Source organism: Calonectris borealis, chromosome 10, assembly GCF_964195595.1.
Source record: "Calonectris borealis chromosome 10, bCalBor7.hap1.2, whole genome shotgun sequence".
In the NCBI taxonomy this organism is placed as follows: domain Eukaryota; kingdom Metazoa; phylum Chordata; class Aves; order Procellariiformes; family Procellariidae; genus Calonectris; species Calonectris borealis.
The window spans coordinates 24,288,142-24,311,392 of NC_134321.1; the positions used below are offsets into that span (position 1 = coordinate 24,288,142).

At 44.2% G+C, this 23,251-nt stretch overlaps 1 protein-coding gene and 1 long non-coding RNA gene across 8 annotated transcripts in view; both read right to left on the reverse strand.

Annotated features, from left to right (window-relative positions):
- Window positions 1-646: 646 nt before the first annotated feature.
- Window positions 647-4,127, reverse strand: LOC142086405 (uncharacterized). 2 transcript variants are annotated; one of them, XR_012675103.1, is made up of 3 exons: window positions 3,810-4,127; window positions 1,225-1,467; window positions 647-806 (listed from the first exon to the last, which is right to left on the reverse strand). It is a non-coding gene; the product is annotated as an uncharacterized LOC142086405 (long non-coding RNA). The 2 variants fall into 2 exon arrangements; XR_012675102.1 differs by lacking the exon at window positions 3,810-4,127 and adding an exon at window positions 2,477-2,682.
- Window positions 4,128-7,045: 2,918 nt separating this feature from the next.
- The window catches only part of FAM120A (family with sequence similarity 120 member A), a 58,663-nt gene continuing 42,457 nt past the window's right edge, over window positions 7,046-23,251 (reverse strand). Inside the window, exons 13-18 of one of the 6 annotated variants that reach the window (XM_075159451.1) lie at window positions 19,655-19,864; window positions 18,315-18,498; window positions 17,222-17,359; window positions 15,591-15,732; window positions 11,676-11,772; window positions 7,046-10,316 (exon numbers count right to left, since the gene is read on the reverse strand). In XM_075159451.1, the coding sequence (XP_075015552.1) occupies window positions 10,254-10,316; window positions 11,676-11,772; window positions 15,591-15,732; window positions 17,222-17,359; window positions 18,315-18,498; window positions 19,655-19,864 (834 nt within the window). In that variant the 3' untranslated portion in view covers window positions 7,046-10,253. Of the gene's footprint in view, window positions 10,317-11,675; window positions 11,773-15,060; window positions 15,134-15,590; window positions 15,733-17,221; window positions 17,360-18,314; window positions 18,499-19,654; window positions 19,865-22,004; window positions 22,510-23,251 lie in introns of those variants that run through there. The other 5 variants (XM_075159449.1, XM_075159450.1, XM_075159453.1 and 2 more) reach the window with 5 other exon arrangements.

A 23,251-nucleotide genomic window follows, 5' to 3' on the forward strand; every position in this document is an offset into this window, starting at 1 on the left:
ACACCTGAGCCCCCCCAAACCACACCTGAGCCCCCCCAACCTTGCCTGAGCCCCCCCTAACCACGCCTGAGCCCCCCAAACCACACCTGAGCCCCCCCAAACCACACCTGAGCCCCCCAACCCTGCCTGAGCCCCCCCTAACCACGCCTGAGCCCCCCAAACCACACCTGAGCCCCCTCAAACCACACCTGAGCCACACAACCCTGCCTGAGCTCCCCCTAACCACGCCTGAGCCCCCCAAACCACACCTGAGCCCCCCCAAACCACACCTGAGCCACACAACCCTGCCTGAGCCCCCCCAAACCACGCCTGAGCCCCCCAAACCACACCTGAGCCCCCCCAAACCACACCTGAGCCACCCAACCCTGCCTGAGCCCCCGCAACCATGCCTGAGCCCCCCCAACCACACCTGAGCCCCCTCAAACCACACCTGAGCCACACAACCCTGCCTGAGCCCCCCCTAACCACGCCTGAGCCCCCCCAACCACACCTGAGCCCCCCCAAACCACACCTGAGCCCCCCTCAAACCACGCCTGAGCCCCCCACAACCCTGCCTGAGCCCCCCCCAAACCACGCCTAAGCCCCCCCAGGAACAACGGTCTGAATGCAAAGTTAAAACCAGATAAAAAGAACCGAAAGGCAGAAAGAAGGGAAAAATATGTTAATCTTTATTGAAATGCATTTTAATAATCCTTTCTCCTACGGTTGGCTCTCGGGGCGAGGCCAGGCAGAGCGCGCATCCCTGCCGCCGTAAGAGCAGGGGTCACCCACCAGGAACGAGGGCTGAGGTGCGCCAAGTAGAAAATCTATTAGAAAAAAAAAACAACCCAAAAACTCTTCAGTTGCAATCTCTGGAAATCAGTACTTGGTTGCCACATTTTGTGGGAAAAAGTCATGTTTGGGGGGGGGAAATAGCAGGCTCCTCCGGGGCTCGCTCCTTGGGCAGGGGGGCATCGTCCCTGGCTGGGCCGCCGCGGCGCTCCCCAGCCTGCGCAGGCTGCCAGCCGGGCAACGGCTTTCAAAAAAAGCTGTTTAAAAACGGATTTTGGCCACAGTTACTGAAGTGATGTGGCCACCGTGGAGCCTCATGTAAAATGTTTTTTATAAACAGTTAAACCATTTGTAAACAAGGTTTCATAACTTGGCAGTTGGACTCAATTTTTGTTATTTTTCACCCAGAGCACGCTGCCGTGCTGGCAGCTGCCTTCTGTCCCCATCTCTTACCCAGCGTAGTCCGAGCGGGACCAGAAGCATTTTCTAGTCTGAAACATCGTAAAGGAGGAAGATGCGCACGAGCCCATCGCCGTCATGAGTCGAATTCGCATTTATTTTGCCTCTCTCCTCTGTGTTTTATTAGCGATCAGGAAGCTCATTTTTTACGAAGCCAAAGAAGCCAGAAGTTTACCAAGTAAAAGAGAGTTTCAAGGCGTTTATGAGTTTTCTCTTTCAATTTGCTGAGAGCCTGTTCTAAAACAGAAGGCAGAGTATAAATAAAGCAGAATTAGACGTTAGACGAACACGACTGACGGAGGCACGAAGCGAAAGGACATTTGCATTGCCGAGGGTTACTAGAAACGGCGCGTGGGGACACGCTGCCTGGGGCTCTGCGGGGAAGGCGCTGCCCGGCCCGAAGCAAGTGGCAAAACCCGCCGCTGACCGCCGACCCGCGGAGGATTCACCCCGAGACTCAACCTCGACGCATCCTCTGAAAAGGCAGATGCAAACCAAGCGCGATCTGCCTACCTCCAGCCCCGGGCACCGAGCTCGCTCGCCCAGCCCGACCCACGGGCCAGGGTTCCTGCCCCCGCCCTCGCCCCCTCTGCCAGGCTCCGGGCACCCGTGGGTGCTGCGCCTCCGGGCCGGCACCCCTGGGAGCCGAGCGTCTCCCACACCACTCCCAGCAGCTGCGCAGCATCCGGCCGCCCTCTGCTCCCCTCCCTCCCCTCCCGCCCCGCAGCGGCGGTCGCACAGGTCCTCGTTCCTCGCCCCCCGTCCCTGGGTTGGTTCCTCACCTGCGTCCTGCGACCTTTGCGCTCACCAGCTGCACCCGGCAGCCATTCAATGCGCCAGGTCACCAAAGGTTAGGTTTTATTACAAACACTGTAACAGAACCACTAGAATTGAGCTGAACGTTGTCAGTGCTTTACGATGTTCCTGCTTTTCTGTAGTACTTTGCCCAACTTTTACTTAATATTTTTGTTTTCATCCTTCACTCGTGTTTTTTTGAATGGCTGCATTATTTCGCACCGCCATGTGTGGACAGTCGCGATTTCAACCAGAAAGCAGGGCACACCCCCCCATTCGCCTCACAAAACACACCAGCAAGCCCCAGACCTAAACGCCAAACCAAGGGCAGGTCACAATCCCACAGTACTTTCAGAAACGCACCTTTTGCTGCCAAAACCCCCGAATCCCTCATGGCGTTACCATCCTCTACTTGGGTATCAAATGAAAAGAAACAGCATTTAGCTCTTACCTGCTGCTGCGCCGAGGGAAGGCAAAGCCCCCGGGGAAGGGCTCAGGAGCTTCTCGCGCTCCTCCGCCTGGTCCCAGGAGAGGGGGCTCGGGGCAAAACTCAGGCGGGGGCTCTGGGCCGAGCAGCGGCCATGGGTTTGCCCTCAGCTGGGCTGCGCTGGCACACGGTGCGTCCTCCCCCGCCGCTGCGTCCCCCCCTGCCGCTGCGTCCCGGGCCAGGGCATGGCCGGCTGAGCAGAGCGCAGGCCCGTGGTTCGGGTCAAGTCTAGGAGGAGGCAGCAGACGAGCGTCGGGGGAGAGGACCCCGGCCCCTCCAGGTTTGGGGGTGGCGATTGCAGGAGCAGCCGCAGCCCTCGCACTGGCCCAGAGGAAAGGAGGGTGCAGCCCCCCGTAACTCATCAAATAAGGAGGAAAAAGGGGGCACAAAGGCCCCGGCTCGGGGCTCCAGAGGGGAGCAGAGCAAAACCTGCTGTAACCACAGGCAGGCAGGAATTAGGCGCTTGCTCTGCATGGGTACTGCCACTGGCTTCATTAAAGTTACCAAGCAGATTTAAGCGACTGACTTTCTTTTAAACAACAGCCTTTCAGGGAATGATTAATGCCAAACTACTTCTTCCTTTTTCTTAATTTGTAGTAGTCACAGTTAGAGACGGGGGCTGCTAAACCCTGCAAAACCCACCCTGAGGGTGCGGGTGGCCGGGGGGCTGTATCCCTGGGGCCCCGGCCCTTCACGCCGCCCCCGGGGAGCTGCTGCTGCTGAGGCATTCACCCTCGGGTGGGTCGGATGGGGACACCAGTGGGGCACTGACGTTGGGAACCACCCCCCACCACCCCGCTGCACCAGCTCCAGGGGAGAGCGGTGCCCGACGGGGAGAGGGGCAGCAGCTGCTGGTGACCTCACCCTCCCCAGCGCTGCGCGGCCGCCGGCTCCCGCCTGCGGGCTCTCGCCCGCGGTGGGCACGACCGGACTGGGCTCCGGCCATTTTACGGGTTTTCAGCACAATAAACAGGATTGTACAGACTCTCACTGAGGGAGCCGTAACCCGCCTCAGGCCTGGATAATAACGCTCTTAAGCACCGACTGCATTGAGAAACGTGCCCGGGATCTCGCTGCGCATCTCTTCACAGCACAGGAGCGGTGCCTGCGCTGCCCCATTCCCCGTCCTGGCCGCCACCGGGCGCTGGGGCTCCATCCTGCGCAGCGGCGCGGGGGACCCCGCTCCCGAGGGGTCATCAGAACCTTTCACCGACGGGCGTAGGAACAGCCCCCCGAGCCGTCGCTCGCTGCAGGACTCTCCTGCTCGCAGGGCTTTCCCCAACCCTGAAAAACTCACCCCTTCGAGGCTTTTTAAAGAGGCCCTGGAAGGTAGCACGGCGGCTGCTGCCGCCCCGGGCAGGCGTACGCCCCCGGCCCATGACGCAGCCATCCAGCGACGCAGCCACCGCCTCAAGTAGCAGGAAATAAAATGGTCGCGGCTCTTCCTCGCCCCCGCCGCTCGCCGTCCCCGGCGGGCGGGGGGCCCTTTGGCCACTTGCCATCTTAACTCTCATTCTCCTCTGTCCCTAACACAACGCTGCGCGCAACGTGCCAGAGCCGAGAACGAGAAACGCTCCGGGATGCCCGCGCTGGGCTCCCCTGCGCAGACACCCCCGGCCCCTAAATCTTCTCCGCTGTCAGTAATTACCCACCTGCCTGCCTTTAAGGACTCACTGAAGATTGGATGTAAAAAATGCACTAAAAGTGATTGACTGCGGCACACATAGATCACTATTAGTCGTTAACGACACAGTTAAACAATTAGCGAGGCCAGCGCAGGGAGGAGCGTCGATGCTTCAGTTGCTTGCAAGGGAGCAGGGCCCTGCCCTCAGCTGACAGCTAAGCCATTGGCCTGGGATGGACCGTGGCCACACGTCCCCACCCAAATGGCCGATTCTCCCAGTTTAACTCTTGTCCCGGGGACGGATGATGAGATATTGGTCACATAGGAAGCATTTCTTTACCAAGAGGGTGGTCAAACCCTGGAACAGGCTTCCTGGAGAGGTGGTCGATGCCCCAAGCCTGGCAGTGTTCAAGAGGCATTTGGACAACGCCCTTAATAATTTGCTTTAATTTTTGGTCAGCCCTGAAGTGGTCAGGCAGTTGGACTGGGTGATCGTTGTAGGTCCCTCCAACTGAACTGTTCTATTCTACTCTAATCTAACCTAATCTAAGCCAAGAGGTCTGAGCGCCATCATCTTTATCCGTATCATTTTCACTTCAGAAATAAAAAGGCTCCACTTCTCGTAGAGCCCCTTGGCCTTCATAAATAACAATAAGCACCCCCCGCCGGGCACCTATTCCAGGCGCTGCATCCGCAGGGGCACGCTTGGATGCAAAGACCTGCTGCACGGCGAGGAGCTGGCTTCAGCCTCCACGCCCGGTGCCAGACCTTCTTCTGGGTCGCCAAGAGGAGAACTTCAGGCAACGCGTGACAAGCCTCACACCCCACTCCCCCGCTACGGCACAGCCCCGCGCTTCCCCATCCCACGTGGCCTGGCAGCAGAGACGAACGCAGCGAGCGGGGACCACCGGCAAAATCCAAGTCGGCAGCACCAACCCCTCCAGGCTCAGGGCTGAGCCGCTGTCAAACAGGAGTCCACAGTCTTGGTACAGGAGATGCAGGCAACCTGCCTACACAGGGGTAATAGATTATTAAGAAGTGTTAACTATTTTAATTAGCACATTAAAAACACCCATGTAACATAGTGTATAACAGAACATAACGTACTTGCCGATGCATACACTCATGCGTGAGAGGCGTTCTTCAGGAGCAAGCCCAGGCAATACCTGGTCATTCCGTAGGATCTGCGATTCCAGAGTCAGTTTAACTCTTTGGAAGAGGACTAAATTAATTTGAAATGCATCTTGTTTCCTGCAGGAAGCTACCTCCCCAAGAGGGAAGCCAGGCGGCCCCGTGCGTGCCCCCGAGGGCTGCAGATGGACAGAATATCGTTCGGTCCCCCCAGCCCCCCAGCCCCTGCTCAGCCCCAGCGCACCCACCGCCGCACCCCCCGGCCCTCAGCCGCTGAACTGCACGTACCCATTGCAGAGGGCAGAAAAGAAACTCGGCGTTGGTTCTGGGTTTGACACCGATGTTCCCAGCCAGGGAACCAGGGAGCTCTGGTACCTGCAAGACGTCCCCACCGCTGCTTCCACCAGCATCTACCTACAGCTGAAGCTCACCCTCCTCCCGCCCCAGCGCAGTTTCTGCCCAAGGCGCTGGGTTTCGGCCTCTCCGGGGCAATGGCAGGGGTTTAAATGGGCCACGAAGAAAACACTGTGCTCCAGGTCAAGTAGACATTCGCCACGCGAGCCAAACTTTTTCACCATAATTTCTGGGAAAAGTAAATGCAGCACCTCACACGTGGGCCCGTGAACGAGTTAATTTGCTGCACTTTCATACCCTAATTTTAGTCGCGCTTGTGCGGATAGCTTGTCACCCTTTGGCTGCCCAAGAAGAATTTTGCTGGCATAGTTACTTTGAGGAAAGGAGCGAAGTCATCACGCTCGCAGTATGTGGCACATCGGTGAAACCTCCCATGCACGTTTATTTTTGTAGCTATTTCTTATTCCGTGCCAGTGGCCAGGTTGTGCTAGAACAGTGAAATACATCCTCTCTACTGCTGGGAAAGAAGGCAACTGGTGCCTCGAACCTTCACCAGAAGGAGAGGTCGGGTATTCCAGATTAGGCAAGCTCCAACGTGGGGCGAGTAACAGGGCACCGGTGCCGGGCAGGACGGGGCGCGATCCCGCCAGAGTTCACAGCGGGACCCCCGGGCAGCTGCCGTGACACCAGCACAACCGCTGCCCTCCAGCTGTTTGGCTTCGGAAGGAGAGAGGGAGACCGACCGCCCTCATTTCCACAAAACACAGCTGCGCTGCTATAAACTGCACCTACCCCCAGAGATCAGAGCTGTTAACACCCTCGTGCAGACACAACACGAGATCAAAAACGCTCAGGGCAAGCCCGTTTTTAACAATGTGTGTCAGGCACCGCAGTAAACAGATGAACATTCAGATAGAGACAGCAGACAGTAGGGGCATGCCCAGACAAAAAAGCTCTCCTGATATCACCCAAGGTATAAATTTGTAACTCCTCCTGCTATGTCAGTACGATCCACGATGTAGGAAAACTCCTGCGTAACAGACTAATTTATTCTCAGCTACAAGGAGCTGAGATACTGGCATTGTCGCTCATCTTGTATTTCAAACCCTGCGAGCACCTGGGGTTGGTCCTTCTCTTCCTTAAACAACTGCCCCTGTCATCTGCCTTATTTGCATCTTATTAACCATCTCGCATTTAAACGTGGACAGCTGAAGTAGCTGCATAAAATAAAAAGGACAAAGCATTACTCTGATCAAGTGCGGCATCCCCCAACAGCGGCAGCGTGTAAAGGTTGTGTTTTCCTTCTCCATCTTTTGGGAGGACATCACGTAGTCTGCTAACTCAATGACTTTATTTGGGCATAGGAAAACTTTTATTTACAACATGTTAATTAAAAAAATATTTGACAAAAAAGGCATACAGTATTTTATACTAAAAGAATAAAGATTTTTATTAAGCACTGTAAGTTGCATTCAATAGCCTTCAAATACACCACACCACAATCCATCTACAACCAATCAAACCCAACAGTAGTTCATTCTTGCACAATCCATGAGTTGGGGCAGAACTCCCTTCAACTTACATTAAGATACCTACTTAGCTCTTGCGGGCAGGGAATGGGGAATTACACCTCATTTCTGATCACTAATGTGTGATGAAGAGCATCAGGAGAATTATATGAAAACGAATATAAAGAAATGATTCTGATTTTGAAGTACATTAAGTTTGGAAACACTAACAAAAACATCAAAATGATACAGGTATATTTGCTTATACTAAATTCTTGATGGGAAAGTTCTCAAGAACAAGCCATTTGTTTCCTGCTACAGAAGGGGGGTACTTTTTTTTTTTGAAGATCAAAGCTTTTTTTTTTGTTTTTCACAGAATTTCATATTTGCTAATATGAAGGCATAAAACAGCAACAGAGAACAATAATGCATACAGCAATGAGTACACCAGGGTAACGTTGATATTCAAAACGGCTAGATAATTTTTTTTTTTTTAAGTTTTAGAATAAATGCAACAGAGGTCAATAATCACAAAATTTTAAGGTTAGAGCAAGATCAGTCAATGACTAAACATAGTTAACATCTTTTATAGGACTATTACTGATTATTAGCTTTTTGTTTTGCAAATGGGCACAGTACTTGTAAGAATGGAAGAAAGAGGACAATAACATGCATAATATTAACTACACACTTTAAAAATTATGAACCATGCAGAAGTTTAGCTCAAATAGTAGTACTAATGGTCTACGTCTGATTCAAAACCACATAGTTCATTGATCACGGATGCATGGTATTAGTCACAAAAAGTTTCAGAACACATTGTGTTTATTTTGAAAGGTCATTTGCATCTTCTATGATTTCAAGTTTATCTCCATTTAACTTGCTTGTAAAGTATGTATGATGTATATTTAAAATCAGCAGAACTGCAATATTACTCTATAATTTTTAGTTTCGATAGTTTGCACATTTTAACACAAAAGAACCACATCAACGGTGATGAAATTTAAGAAAGAAAAAACTGTGGTTGTGCCTTTTTCCCCCCATAATCATGAAATCAAAGCCTTAAAGAAAGCTTTATTGTGACACAGTAATGCAAAATCAAATATAATGGCATACATATGGTGCCAAGTACTAAAAATTATATTTTAAGCTATATATACTTAAAGACTGCCAAAATTTGTTTTCTTTATATTTCAAAAAACAAAACTACAAGCTTTTGTCATAACCAGTTTAAACTTTATGTATACTTCATTTTAAGTGCGGGAGTCAAATGCTCTTCATTCTCTTTCTTTTTTGTTTTATTGTAGCATTTTGACTACAACTGGTTAAAACTAAAAATGTGTTGTTTAAATCTCTGACATCAAAGAGGGATCCGAATTTCCAAAGTCCTCATTTTTCTCTTACGGAAAGGAAAAAATGTACGTAACTGTAGGCTCTCTTTCTTTCCAGATATTCCTAATCCTGACCCTTCCCAACATCCTTCACCCTCTATAAAAAATAAGTTTACTCTTCTTTTTTTAAGACAGTGGCCTCAAGAGTATCATCTTTATGGCAAACACTGTCTGCATTTAGTGCATTTAAGTGAGGATTTGTATTGCACATTTTAGAGTCATTACTCAAGGCACTTTCAGACTGATTGGAAGCCCTGATGTCTCCTGTGTTCCCATTCATCTGGGAAGCTGGTTTTTCCTCATTCACAACTCCATTTTCAGCCAGGGATCCATCTGAAGACACAATTGAGGATTTAGATTCCTCTGATTTTGACTTAAGTTCTTTGGCTACTTCTTCTGCTGAAGCAGCATAAGGAGGTTTGCCCTATTTTTTAAAAAAAGAAGAAAATTACTGAAGAACCACTGCTATATATTCACAATCTGTTACAAAGACACTATTAATAGGCAGCATGCAGTGTGCAGAAGTATCACAAGCCAATACTGAATATTATGTACTACTGAAATAAGAAGTGGCATACAAAATAATCAGCACAGCACGGATGAGAAAGAATGTTCAGTATTTCTGAGTGCCTTCTAGCCATGCCTTCTGATGCTCCTGTGGTAAAATGCCCTTTCTAACGTTATTTCACAATGTAAGAGCTACATAAACGTCTGGACACACCAAAACTGCGAATCAATATACAGCTTAACTCTGCTTCTTGGTTCATATACATTATAATTTAATGATATGATTACATGTTATTCAAATACAAACCAAAACTTTTTTCAGACAATTTTTAAAGAAGTGCAAAAGTACCATGCAATATTATCTATACTAGTCTGTATGCTTCGGAGATTAGGAAAGTGACTTCATATGAAAAGCATATAGTAGAATCTTACAAGACTGAGTATGGCAATAAAAAACAGATTTATGCAGCATTAGAACGTATATTTAGTTTTTAGGTATCTGCAACAATGAATCTTAGCATTTCAGAAACATAATAGGCTTTAAACAACAAAACAAAATCAGTAGGTTGGGTTGCTAAGAAGTAATGTTCTTATCTGTCACGCTGTAACAAAGTCAAGTACTAAGAAGTGACTTAAGATACGGACACCTTATACACCTCAAACAACAGCAAACAGTTTCATAGTGTACTAATCTTCATTTTGACACACTAGAAACAGCATGGTTAGTACTTTTCTGAATTGCTGAAAGATTTTGCAGGTAAGAACTGTTGTTCTCTAGCATCAGGATCACAAATGCTGTTTTCCAGAAAATCACAAAAAATTCTGCAGTAACATTGCATAGGTATATGACTGGCATATGAGGACAATGAATATTTATCACACGTGTAAATGTACTTCTTTACAGGCTTTACTAAGTTTTAGATTAAATACATGCTTTTGTTTCTTTCTTTCTTTCTCAAGAGTGAAAGGTCTCATCTTGTGAAAAAATAGGCACGTCTAATGTTTGCTAAATACAAATTGCTTATTTCAGTCAGATTCTCCAACCTTTGTTCATACCGCCTCATAACGAGTATCAATAAAGCCACTGCAGGGAGGACCTTACTTGGTGTAAACACACATGTCTGAATCTGGCCCCGCATAGGCACTCTTTCTTCACCTGCCCAGGTTTGTAAGACAGGGAAGTGCACTGTGGCCAGTTGTCTTAACTGGGTATCAAGATCTACTTGTTATGCATCAAGTTTTCCAACTTCTCCCTGCCACATGCATTTTGATTCACCTTTTTTCTTTTCCTGTGAAAGGAACATATGCTAGAGTATAGTGAATCCAATGAGCTCAGGAGCCGTCAATAGAAAATGCCACCATTTATCTTTCTTCTCCCTATCACAGGCACAATTTTAGACCAAAATCCAAGTATTTACCATCCAAATTACATATCATTAATAAAAATATGACTACCCAAACTTGCTGTCTGTCTGTCAAGACTATCCACCACCAACCTACAAGTACTCTCTGAACTACATTTACCTATGTAAACCTCTAGTAAGCCCAGAATATTTGGGAGTTCCTTCTCAGGACTTCCTTTATTTCATAGCTTAAAGTACTTGGAAATTAGATACTATATAATTAACATAGTGGTTTCTCTTCTATTTAAAGTAAAAGATGTAAAGCTTTAAATACATAGGTACATTTGTAGACATATATAATCTGTATACACAGAAATTTAACAAGGAAGAGAAGTATTTGAATTTTTACACCTAGAACACAGCAAGTTTTACCTGAAGTTAATAGTTGCTTCATTATCCACTGCAGAACGTCCCTTTCTTACTGTCTGATACCTGCAAACACCCCCCTACTCTTATATCCTAATGTCTCCATGACAAATTGCAGATCCATATGATATATTTACTGTGAAAGTTTTCCACCTATTTACTACCCACTCATCCATTACCATTGGGACTTGCATCAATGTTCAAAACTGCATAGCAGCAAGAACAATGGAAAAGGGAGGAAAACATAACTCTGAAGCAATTGGCATTTAATACAAAACAGCAGTTTGCTTCAGCTGTATATAAAGGACCCATGGAAAAGACAAAAACCACGATCCACAGACGCTTCATACGTTGTCACCAAAAATGAAACTGTGTGCTCATGGGGGCAAAGACTGGTCTGCTATTTCCCAGAAGTTTAGAGTAAGTTCTTATATTCGGAGCCATGCAGCAGCAAAGATCCTTCTACTGCTACTATTTTTTCTTCATGAGGTTGGACCGTGGTCCCAGAAAAGAAACTGGGAAAGAGTGGGGGTGGGAACAGAAACGGCTAATTTGTTTCAGCTTTGTATTTCTCCCATTTTCCTAAATTTTCTTCTACTCCCATGGCTGGTTAGAGCTGTGTAGGCACAGCCTTCATATCAAAATACATTTTTCCACGTCTGTCTTTATAACCAAAGTTTGCTTATAACTGAGATGCAACACTAGCCTGTCATCCATCACTGGTTGTACAGCTTACAGCTTCAACACGTAGGCAAGATCATTGTAAGAACACTTTTTATCTTTTAAAGTTGTGCTTGTCAATATTAGCTGGTCTGGAAGTCCATACCATACTAGCCTGTAAACTAGAGTGTTTTGAAGTCAGGCACATGGCTTTATTACCTGAATTGCTCCCTGGCTTTTATAACCTCTCCCATAGTACCTTCCGCCTCTTCCAAAAGTTCTTATCACTGGAGTGGAAATAACTCCTCTAGGACGCCTGTAAGTTTTGAGGAAAAAAAAGAAAGAAAAATACCTATCAGCTTTGTTTAAAACTACTTTAAATTTCATTTTGCTGGAAGATTTTTTTCCTAGCTTTACTGTCTAGTGACTAACATTTACATTTCTTTGAAGAAGTACTATGACTAACTAATTCAGAATTACAGGGTTCTACTGCTTGCAAGTGTATGAAACCTAGCAAACCTTTTGTTTTCATAGCAATAAAATGACTACTTCTATATTTCACTTCTAGAGAAACAATAAATGAGTACTTTCAAGCTTTGCAGTAACATTTTCAAAGTTTCAAATTATCCTTACAGCACTTTAAAAACAGAGCTCAAAATACTTTCACCTTAAAAAACATACGCAAGCAATTTGAACCATTTATAAGGCCATTTCTCCCTGTTAATACACTTCCCACATATAAACATGCTAGACAGAAGAAACCAGATAAAAGAAAGAAAGGCAAAATATGAAATTGCTTCAGTTTTGATGGGAGAATACAAAATTATCTAAGAACCTGAGGGGAAAAAAGGAGGCTTCAGCCATATCTGACATATAGCAATTTATCAAGTTTGGATGTTTCAAATGGAGGCTTCCAACCAGGACACATCAGGTGGTAGCATTTTGATTTGATTCAATACAGATTAGATCAGATCAAAACAAACTTTCATTCAGCTAAAACTATTTTAATGCCTTCAATTGCAGAAACTCAAACTTCCTTATCATTATGTCAAGGACTACTTCTCACCTGAAAATCCTTTCTGTTTTCTCTACCAGAAATACGTGATTGCTCTACTTTTCCTCCAAATCCACTGCCCGTTACTGGGACTCCCAGCACGAAGCCTGACCCCTCTAAGGCTGGCACGCAGCAGCCAGCTGCTGCTCAGGTCCAGGCCTGCATCCAGCCCAGTTTCTAAGCTGCATGGGCTGCAATCGCCCCGTTTGCCATTCTGGCAACAAATGACAGCTGCAATTCAACTGTATCTCATTTTTCTGCAATTCAGCTGTAACTCAAATACCCGACAGCTCCCACAGGCCAGCAAGGTCCCTGTGAGCTGTACAAAAAACTGCCTGAAGAGGAGGTAAGCTTTTCTGTAGGGCTCCTACTTCCTCTGCTGCTGTGCTGCAAAAGCGAAGTTACGCTGAACTGACTCGGTGGAGAAACACCAATCTGTGCCATGCAAGTCTTTGCACACACACTGCAAATTCCCACATTGAGCAATAAGAAATTAAATACTGGGATTTATATACAACAGCAAAGAATAAAAAGAGGAAAGAAGTGTTGTATGTTTGAGTAACTCTCACTGCATTCTTTCCAAAGATTTTTACAGGGCTTACCTATCCCACTTGCTGATTTTTTTGCAAGGTGAAAGTGTACCCTTCAGGGAGCTGAGTAACATTTTTCCTACTCAGAAAACCACACTAAATATACTGATGGATGGAAGCCAATAAAAAGCAGCTGGTATAATTTTACACAATAAGAATATCCAAGTTCAGTGCTGCATAGAGACATGAGACAATGGTGTAAACAAGTGACATGATCCCCTCTGCTGAAACAGATAAAAGATGAAATAGAAGTGTGCAGGACTAGGTGATAAATTGCAGACAATGTACTGTGCAGTTTCCTAGTAGTGTTCTTTAGTACGAACAGCATCTGCCAACAGACCCCAATCTTTAGAATACCTGTCTTTAGACAGAACACTAACATTAGCGTGTTTTCCTACTAGGTTTTATTTTTAGTATCAACTGACACAGCAAGCAGGTAAGCTGCCTCCAGTAGTTTTTCCCTCTGTGACTAATTCTAGTAACTCTACAGGTAAAGAATTTAACATCAGTTATGATTACATGGAGACGGGAAGACCTGGCATTGACAGTTTTCCTGTCTTTTTGAGGTGACAACTTGCACCCAAACCTAACTGCCCAAAGACAGTACCTCTGACAGAAGGAAAATATCAGATATTTTATTCCGAACACAAAAGCTACTATTGGAGAATAGTATTTCTCTGTCGTAAAGGTACTTACAGGAGCAGTACCACCCCTTCAGTGATTTGACCGCTTCCCAGATAAGGAGGGCTCTCAATTTAGGACTTGCCAGTGTTAAGTTCCTGCCTACTGACGTTTTGCATAAATTGATGTATTTGCTTCTTCAGAAAATGGAGGAACTGCTATTCTGTGAAGGAAGTCAATGGTACATCTAAATGTAAGCCAGATCTGAGCCTGAAGGTGTCTCCAGACCATCACTCAGGGTGCCTCAGTCAGACAGCAGTCTTTGAGTGTGACACTATAAATTACCCGGACGTTCTCCACAAGTACTGCAGTCAGCGCATTTAACTGAAGAAAAGTAACAAGCTCTGTAGTAAGGCAGATTCTTCTGTTCATGGACCCCCATGAAAAACAGAACTTATGACCACACACTAACCTCATTTACATGGTGAGAAAAGCTATTTCGTCCACTGAAACTGAGGAGTAAGACTAAAATACCTAAAGGAACCTAGTGCCTCATCACACACCGTAGCTTATTCCCCTGGTCTCCAGCGGCTACTCTGGAAGAGCACAGGTGTCCCTCGGACCCCGCTAGCCTGCGCAGTTAGCTGACAGTTGTCTGGAGTGTCTAACACAACACTCGATGCTTATGTTTTGGCAACTGAATCTCATTCTAGAGAATAGTATGTTCCTACCTAAATTTGCTCCCCTCCAAGTGACAGCTCTGCTCTTACACCAATGCTGTTTGCTGCTGCTGAACTTTTAAATCTTTGTTTCTGCTGTTCTTGCCTCTCCCTGTCCCCACACCAGCAGCTCTTGCTTCTCCCCCAGCTCCCACTCTCCCAGGGCCTCAGATCCAACCATCTCCTCACTCAGTCCAACAAGACAAGCATTCCAACAGCGCTTGCTGACTTTCGCACTATGCTTTATAGTGCACATTTGATTAAATTAATGGATAGAGAGGAATTCATGCAGTTCAGACTTATTCTTTGAGACTGCCGTTTCCTGGCTCAAGATGGCATAAATACACAGACTTTACTCCATTCCTTTAATATAGTTAAAGACAGACGTAATATATAAATCACATTACTTTGGGTTTGTCTCCTGTAACAGATACAATCTTAATTAAAGATGATAGACACAGATGTAAGGCACAGAACAATTAAGTCTATGGAAAAAATATAATCTTAAAAGTAAAGGACTAGATATTTTTGTAACAAAGTATTTCTTTTTCAGAAATGTTGTGCACCTGTAATTTCAGCTGTAGTGAAATGAAGTGGAAGAGCTGAAGAAATTAATATTCTTCTAAGCACATCTCCCGTCATGACTGTAGCAGAGAACTATTAAACCTAGAAATGTCCTTCAGGTGTTTTCCGCTTCACAGAAGAATTACATAATGAAGTTATTAAAAATTTTATCATACTTCTTAATAAATGTTCTACCATGACAAAGAAAGTAATTGAGTACTGTGATAGTTTTGAGCGGGTATAATGTATTTATTGATTTCACGTAAGAGAAAGCCCCAAGTCATTTCCTCATGCAAAACAATCCGGTGTGTGTGTATGTATCTCTCTATCTTTTATGTACATATCAGATTCAGAGCATGAATTTTATTTGCACATAAAAATGCTTATACTCATCTGAATAACTGATTAAAAACATCTTAAAATGAATGTAAATGCTTTTCTTGAACACTCAGTGGGTATAATTTACCTAATGTGTCCTAAAATGCGTTGTATGCAATTTCTAATGCCTCCAACTTCTCCCTGCTTTACTTTTTTCCCCAATCATTAAATTACATATGAAAAGTACATTCCAGAAGGTTGCACTTACCCTCTCGCTGGTCCTCCCACAGAAACGACCTGCAGAGGAAATGGCCCTCTACCCCCTCGTCCACGTCTGCTTCCAGCCCAATGGCCGACTACAGTGCCGGCAATTTCAAGTTTCCCTCCCTGAGAAGGAATAGGTTGGACTCCTGCACATAAAAGCAAAACAAACCTTGATCTTCACAATCATAACGGTAAGGTTATGAATGAATGGAAAACTGGTTTGCCCAGATTTTATCACATATACAGTTTCCTCTTTTGATACTGGGAGATTATTTCTCGTTTTGCTGTCTTTCAGAAATATTGTAGCTCCAAGAGTCTTTCTTTCCCCCCCTTTTTAAAAATAGGTATGAATTCTGAAAAGAAAAATGATCTTACATGAGTACTTCAGTTTCAGTAATTAAAAATATACTTTAGATAAACATTAAGAAACTGAAGTGAAATTTTACAAGCTATCTGAAGATTTTTTTTTCCTGCATTCCTAATGAAGAAGTAATTTTTGCAGGTTTAAAGGCACTTTTCAGTGAACACCAAATATCAGCATAAGACACACAGATTATAATTGCTATAAACAACTTACTAGGCAGAATTATCTGTACTAACACTAAGTTGTTATAAAAATACAGCATTTAAACTGATCTGGGTATAAAAGGTAGGTTTATCCTTCCCCTACCAAGAAAGCAGCTAAAATTGCAATTGTCTAAAATACGAATGTATCTTCTGTTCAGGTTGCTCATATCTTTATACCTGTGTTTTCCCCTTAAAAATCAACACTGGGGCATAACATATATTTCAAGAAATCTAGGTAAGTGCAACTGAGCCAGATGTTACTGGTAAGACCATCAGCACTGACAGGGTTACAAAACACAGCATTTATGCAGCCGCGATTAGTCTTCAAACGTTAATACGCTAGGAACTAAATTGCTGATTAAATTCAAAAAGGTTCCTACTTCCCTGTACAAGTCTTTCAGCTTCAAATGCACATTGTTTACGGGGGCAAAGTTATTCACACAACGAAGCATTAGAGGTATGTTTGCTCTTAGGATAAAAGTTCAGAGGCCAGAAAGGACAGCTTAAATATATGGAAAAATTTTATTCTAAGAGGGGGATCGGAATTAACAGGTTTCCGCTGTCCCACCTTGTACAGGAGACGGGCAACGGGCACACAGGGAGGTAAGTAAATCTCACGCCTGTGTCCACGCCGACATTGATGCCAGCGGAGAAGGGGCTGGCAGTCACACCGAAGCCAGTCATTTCTACGTTGGGTCGCTTTGCAGAAAGCTCAACTGCCCCCAAATTTCAGAAAATAACTGTGAATACATTCAAGCAAAGTTCAGCTGATTACAGCTTCCGCCCTGGCATTCTGAAGCGCAGGAGACAGACCGTCTCGTTAGGTTTTACGGCTACCCTGTGTTCGGAGGAGGGTTTCTAGGCGTGAGAGAGGCGGGCGCCGAGGGGCTGGCGGCGGGGGCCTGGGGGAGCAGAGCAGAGAGCAGCCTGGGCAGGCTCTGGAGAGGGAGAGCCGAGACAGTTAGGAGGAAGGGAGACCGGCAGTCAGTAGGAAAGCCTCAGACCAAACCGTAAAGTGAAGGAAGCCGTTGCCAGAAGCTCTAAGAAAAGGGTTTTGGGTATAATTACCGCCCTGAAACTTGCTAGTCCTGTTGCTGTCATTGCCAGAGAAGGCTCCGGAGTGTCCTGCCGCTGCCGCCACCCGGAAGGCCCGGTAAGCGCCTGTGGCTACTGTTTCCCCATAAGGGCCTCCGAAGCCATAGACTCCTGTTAGACCCAGGTAAAGAAAGACAGGGGAAAAGCTGTGAGGGGGCCAGGCATCCGGGAAGGCCCCTCGCAGAGACGCTGCTGCCTCCTTCCACCCTTCCGGAGTCAGCAGGGAGGGCCGCGCTCCTGCGGCCGGGCCGGAGCAGCCCGTGGCCGGCCCGGGCGATGCTGCGCGGGGGCAAGCCACCACCGCCGAGGGAGCCCTGGCCAAAGACGTCCTGCTGCCTTAGGGAGCACGGGGTCTCTTATCCAAAGAGCAGGCCTTTAACCTGGGTTTGGATCGGGCATCCCGACTTCTACGGCGTAACGAGCATTGAAAGGTTTGCAACAATTTTTCGGCAATGAGCTCCGATGGCTACAGTTGTGGCACCCCAAGAACGTCTTACTCCCAATGTCAAGTATCAAAACACCCGTGGGCCTTGGTACCGGAGAGATTTCGAGAAAGGGAGTAATTCTAGGAACAGCCTGGAATGGTTATAGCGGTATTTACTTTCAAGGGTGCCAATGGTTAAATGACTGTAGCAAAATACAGAGGGGTGGGGAGGAGGAAAGGTTGTCTTCAACCCTGACCGTTAAACTGTGTCCATTAATTTAGGCATTCTTAATATGTATAAATATATATTTTTTGAAGCATCGTACAGTGCACATAAGAGCCTTTTCATATCATCCAGTGTTGATCCATTCCTCTTTTTTCCATTTCATAAAATAGCGGTACAAATATTTTGACCTGGCACAGTTACTAAAAATCCTGACGGAAATAGGACACATTCCGTATTGCTAGGCTATGGCTCATAAAAGTAACAACAAAATACAGTGATTGGCAGATGCCAACCATGTGCTTTTACGTATTTTTCCTATGAAACAGAACAAGCAAATCAGTTCATAGTTTTGGGAATGTGAAAGACAAGATAACGCTTCACACCAACACGTTTCGCACCGCTGTCCCATCACTTACCAGCAAAGCCTCTCCCCCTGCCCTGAGGTGGTGGGACTGGCCCAAAGTGTCGAGGATACATAGAAGCTGGATAGAAAGGCATGGCAGGTGGAGGTGGGAAAGGGAGAGGATGGTTCTGCCTGGAGAAATTTAATCCTTCTAGGATGCTCTGACGCATCTTTTCAACCTTGGCTGCCTGCTCAGCCTATGAATAAAGAGAAAGTTACAAAGAGATGTTAAAATTCTGATTTCAATTGTAGCAAGCACATTTACACAACAAATTCAAAGAAGAAAGCAAAATAATAGTAGATAACTACTGCAAACAAGTTCCATAAAGCTAGCTAGAAAATTACAATAATCTGTCTTGCATACCTACTAATAGTTCAATGATATTCAAATTGTTCACAAGAAAATCTCTATGTATCAGTAGAGAGATAGGAGTCTAAATCTGAGACAATTTAGAAGTCAGTAACACAGAAACAGTTTAAAAGTTAAAAAGGGTTTTCCAGAAAGGAACTGAGAAATCTCCATCTATAGTCTCCTGAACACTTAATGCAGCCCTTTACTTTAAACAGAATAATCATCATATACCTGGAGTACAAAACAAAATCTATGTAAACAGGCTAAAGCACGCCTGGAGGCTAACAAGCCTGAGAGGGACCACAGCCAGCATCAATATTTAATATGTGATCAGTTTCCCTTGAGTCAGAAATAAGAAGAGGTAAGCTGTTTTCTTAAGATTTCATACCTCCCAAAAAGTTAAAAAAAGTTTTGGTCATTCAGTAAACTCTTGATTTTTAACAGTTTCCTCTTTTTATAGTTAGATAATAACTTTGCATGATTTGGATACAACAAAAACCTAATTCATTTGTATTTTAAGATGGTTGTTAAGAAATGTGAAAAGATTTTGAGCTTAAGGACCATAAGAATGACTTCACAGTCTGTAAAATAAGTTAGAAATGACAAATTTTCTTTCACTGTAAAACCACTGCAGCTTAGTCCTTTGCGACAGTCTTGCTAGCTTGACCCAAAAAGACAGTACTTGAACAAACGAGCAGAGACAGTTTTCAACTCAGTCGTTCATTACATCACAATTGCATTCAAGTTTCTGTTTCCAGAGAAAAAAAATTAAATTAAAATTTATGCCAGTTTACTTTTTCAAATCTACCAAAATGCCTATCATCAACAAGAGATAGGAGAGTAAATAGAGCTGAAAAATACCTATTAGCCATTCACCTCATATTTCCCTTTTAAAAGTAGAGAGATGATGCGAGAAGTAAGCGACTGATAAACCAACCACACCTAACACTTCTGAAAATTTGGCACACTTGATACTCTGTCACACTTCTGAAACTACACACCTGACCATCACAGAGGTCAATGAGCGGAACTTTCTCCCGGCTTGCTTTGATGAGCTTGGTCTGGAATAATTTTCCATCAAAATACATCCACGGACAGCAGTGCTCCCATGGAATTGGCTGTCCGCAAGCATCGTTTGCAAAAAGTGCCATATCGACACCACTCATAAATAAAGCAGACAGCTGAATTCCTCGGGGATCGAGATTCTCAATCTGTTTTAAAAAAAAAAGAAGTAAATTTAGTAAGATGATAATTAGATGTAATTCAAAGTTATTCCAATAGTTACATTATTTTCAAAACTCTTGAAAACAGAGCTATTTTAAAAAGTCGTCCAGACTTTTCACACATAATTGCCAGTTTGACTAGAACAACGCACCAGGATCTATCGCCTGTATATACAAAACTGCAATACTCAGGAGGGCTGTTGTTCCCATCCATCCAGTCTAGAGGTGAGAGGTAAAACCAAAAAACTCTATATTCTCAAAAACAAAGCACAGGAAATTGTTTCTAATATTTTAATATTTTAACTCAATTCATTATCAAGAAGTCAGTAAAAAGTTTTAAGTAAAATACTCATCTTTAATTTGTAGCATGTGGTGTCTAAACCATGTAAGATGGTTTTAGCTGCATTAAAGATCATTGATAAATATGCAGTACAGAGTTTTTCAAACAATAATAAAGCACATTATAGCAGGAAAGCTTTAAAGACACTTATAGGAAATTAGCAGTAGAAAATGTCACTAAAGATTTATTTCAAATGATCTTGTGCTTCTGAGATATTTTGCAGAAAGTCTCGGGAATGAGCTCAATGTTAGCATTCAATTCTTCTTCCCACGTACCACATTTTCTTTCCAACTCCTTTAAAGCAGATTTTCTATTAGCTTGATTCAAAATTTTGCTGTTAGAATGCATCTCTTCATTAATGAAGTAATGTTTATGCATATAACAGCTTTATTTAGGATGCAGGATCGATACACAAAGGTAGAATTAAATAGTGAATAATAGCTGGTGGTACAAGCAGAAAGGATTTGCTTGCAGTAAATATATTTTTAGCTCTGGCATAAGAAAATATCACTACTAGTGTTCTCTAAAATACTTCTGAAAATATCAGCCCTTTCTTGGGAACATTTTCAAGACCTTGGTATTAAATTTTAAAATTAAACTACATTACCTTCCTTATGCATAAGCAACCTTTAAGATCCAAAAGACTATCCAGATCGTTTTGCAGATATGCAGCTGGGTTCAAACTCAGCTGCTCTTTCTGTCTGACTTCAACAAAAAGAGAAGCAGCTGCTTCATATGAAGACAGTAACAACATGGCATGAAATATTGCATCTTTCAGTTAACCAACATATATTATGGAAATGATCCATATTACTCTTCATGTATGATTTAAAAATAAAACTTGGAGAACAATTTCTGTTAAAAATATTGTATGCTGTTTATCACTTGCCTTGTCTCTGCCTTTCGTTTTGTGTTGGAATGGAAAAAATACTTTCCCTGGGAATTCCTTCCTTAGATCTCTAGGACCAACAATTTTCACAGTGGGGTTTCCTCCTCTTTGCATCAAATCTTAAGATAGAGGCAAGACTTTGATAACTCTTATAGATACCTTCGCCAAAATCTCTACCCCTAGATGTTATTTGTTCATTGTGTTGTGTTTTGAAAATGAACATTGAAGACTAAGTCGTTGATACATTGCTGTTCTGTGATGCATCCAGTCTTGCCTATAAAACTGTCATCTGAATTTCCACCCATACCCACAGGTACTCCACTTTCAGAAGAGCTTGGGGTAGATGTCTTGAACCATGCTCTCATGGTTCTCATGAGACTTTAAAAGGCTCTCCGCTGTACTCTGTCGAGTCCAATGTTTGTCACCTCAGATGAGCTACATACATTTCTTCTGAACATACAGGATAACTCACTGTCAGTTCATTCCTTTGGCAGAGGTTGGCCACATGCTTCCCTGAAGACAAGGTACTGCTCTTCATACAACACAGACAACTGTCATCTTCTTTGGACCAGAATCTTGGGGGTTCTGAAAGGCCCAGTAAGCACACAGCATGAACGTCTAGTAAACACCTTGAAAAGGAGTTCCAGCAAACACCTGGATGATTCTCCTGATGGACAGGATCTACATTTAGGGTGCTTTTAAGGAATTACCCACAATGAGGAGTACTCAAAAGTGCTGTTCTCAGGACTCTAATGCGCTTGTAATCCATGTCAGCAGCAATCCAGTCCTAAGTGCTGAAGCAAACAAGCAGTCTTGCATGAACTCATCAGGTGTTCATTATAGCTGTCTTCATCCTGTGTTTCTTCACATCTTTTTCAGCAATGAGGGAAAGGCCAAATAGATTTCTTCCTGTTGGATTTTATTTATTTATTTATTTATTATTTAAGTTGTTGGCATTCATTCTTTGGTATATGGGAAGAGGCTTTTGTTTTTCTGTTAGCTCTGCCATTAAGATTGCTAACGTGAATTTTCTACTTGCTGCATGATAAGTTCAAACAGATTCTGGAGTGGATTCAGTTGTTTCCTTCCCCTTACATTTATTAATACTTCCACGGCTAAGTGCTGGGTTTCCACGAGCAGACTGATTTGGTTTATAGATTGAGACTGAGAAGTCCTTGCCAGGGTGCTACATGCAGGAATGCAAGCCAGGTTCTGTTCGTCACCCACAGAAGAGAAACAGTCACTTGCTGGCTTTGAGAATGCTCTTGCAGACTTGGTATTAGTGGCAAAATACTCCTTAGAAAAGCCTAATAGCTGAAATCTGCGTGAGCTTAATTACTGTTTCTTCTGACAAGAGCGGTGCTAGGATTGCTGCTTTTGTCTGTGTCCCTCTGCAGTGTGTACCTGTGAATATGAACAAACTTGGGAAACAAGTGCCGCCTTCTGCTTGCTGATTTAACTAAGGACAGCATGTATCCAGGCACTGCTGGGAGCAGAACCGGTCATTAGACTTTCCTGACTTGAGCCCTACAGTACCTGAAGGACTATCTGAAATTACTTCTTCCACATGAGGTTGCGTGATGAAGAGGCGATCAGCACCTCACCTCCTTTGCTATGTTGATCATCAATGCAGACAGGAGATAAGATGGATCACTTCCAGCTGTGCATTCCCTGTACGTCCTAACACCTCCCATAGCTTCCACTTATCAAATACACTATTGGGCTTAAGATACATTATGTAGAAAAAAGTATCTAAAACTATTTCCATTCAGAAAAATGTTTGCTTAAAAAAAGAAAAAAAAGACTAAATTCTACCATTGTATTCAGAGAACTTCATAGTAGGTTCTGAACAAATTCTGAAGAGCAAACAAGGTAAAAGCAAAAACCAAGTTTTGTATATTTTAGCTCAAAGGCTAGAAGAGGAAATTTCACTGTGAGCATATGAAGGTTGAACAGGGAAATCCCCCAGAATAAGATGATGTTGCACAGATTGACAGGCATTCTGTATTTACAGTAAGGATACCACACTAAACAACTCTATCAATTAGCTAGCAGTATTTATTTCATAGAATACTACCGTATTAGAAAAAAATAGAAACTTTTAGATCTTAACTTTTAAAATCCTCAAAATAATTATTTCTACAAT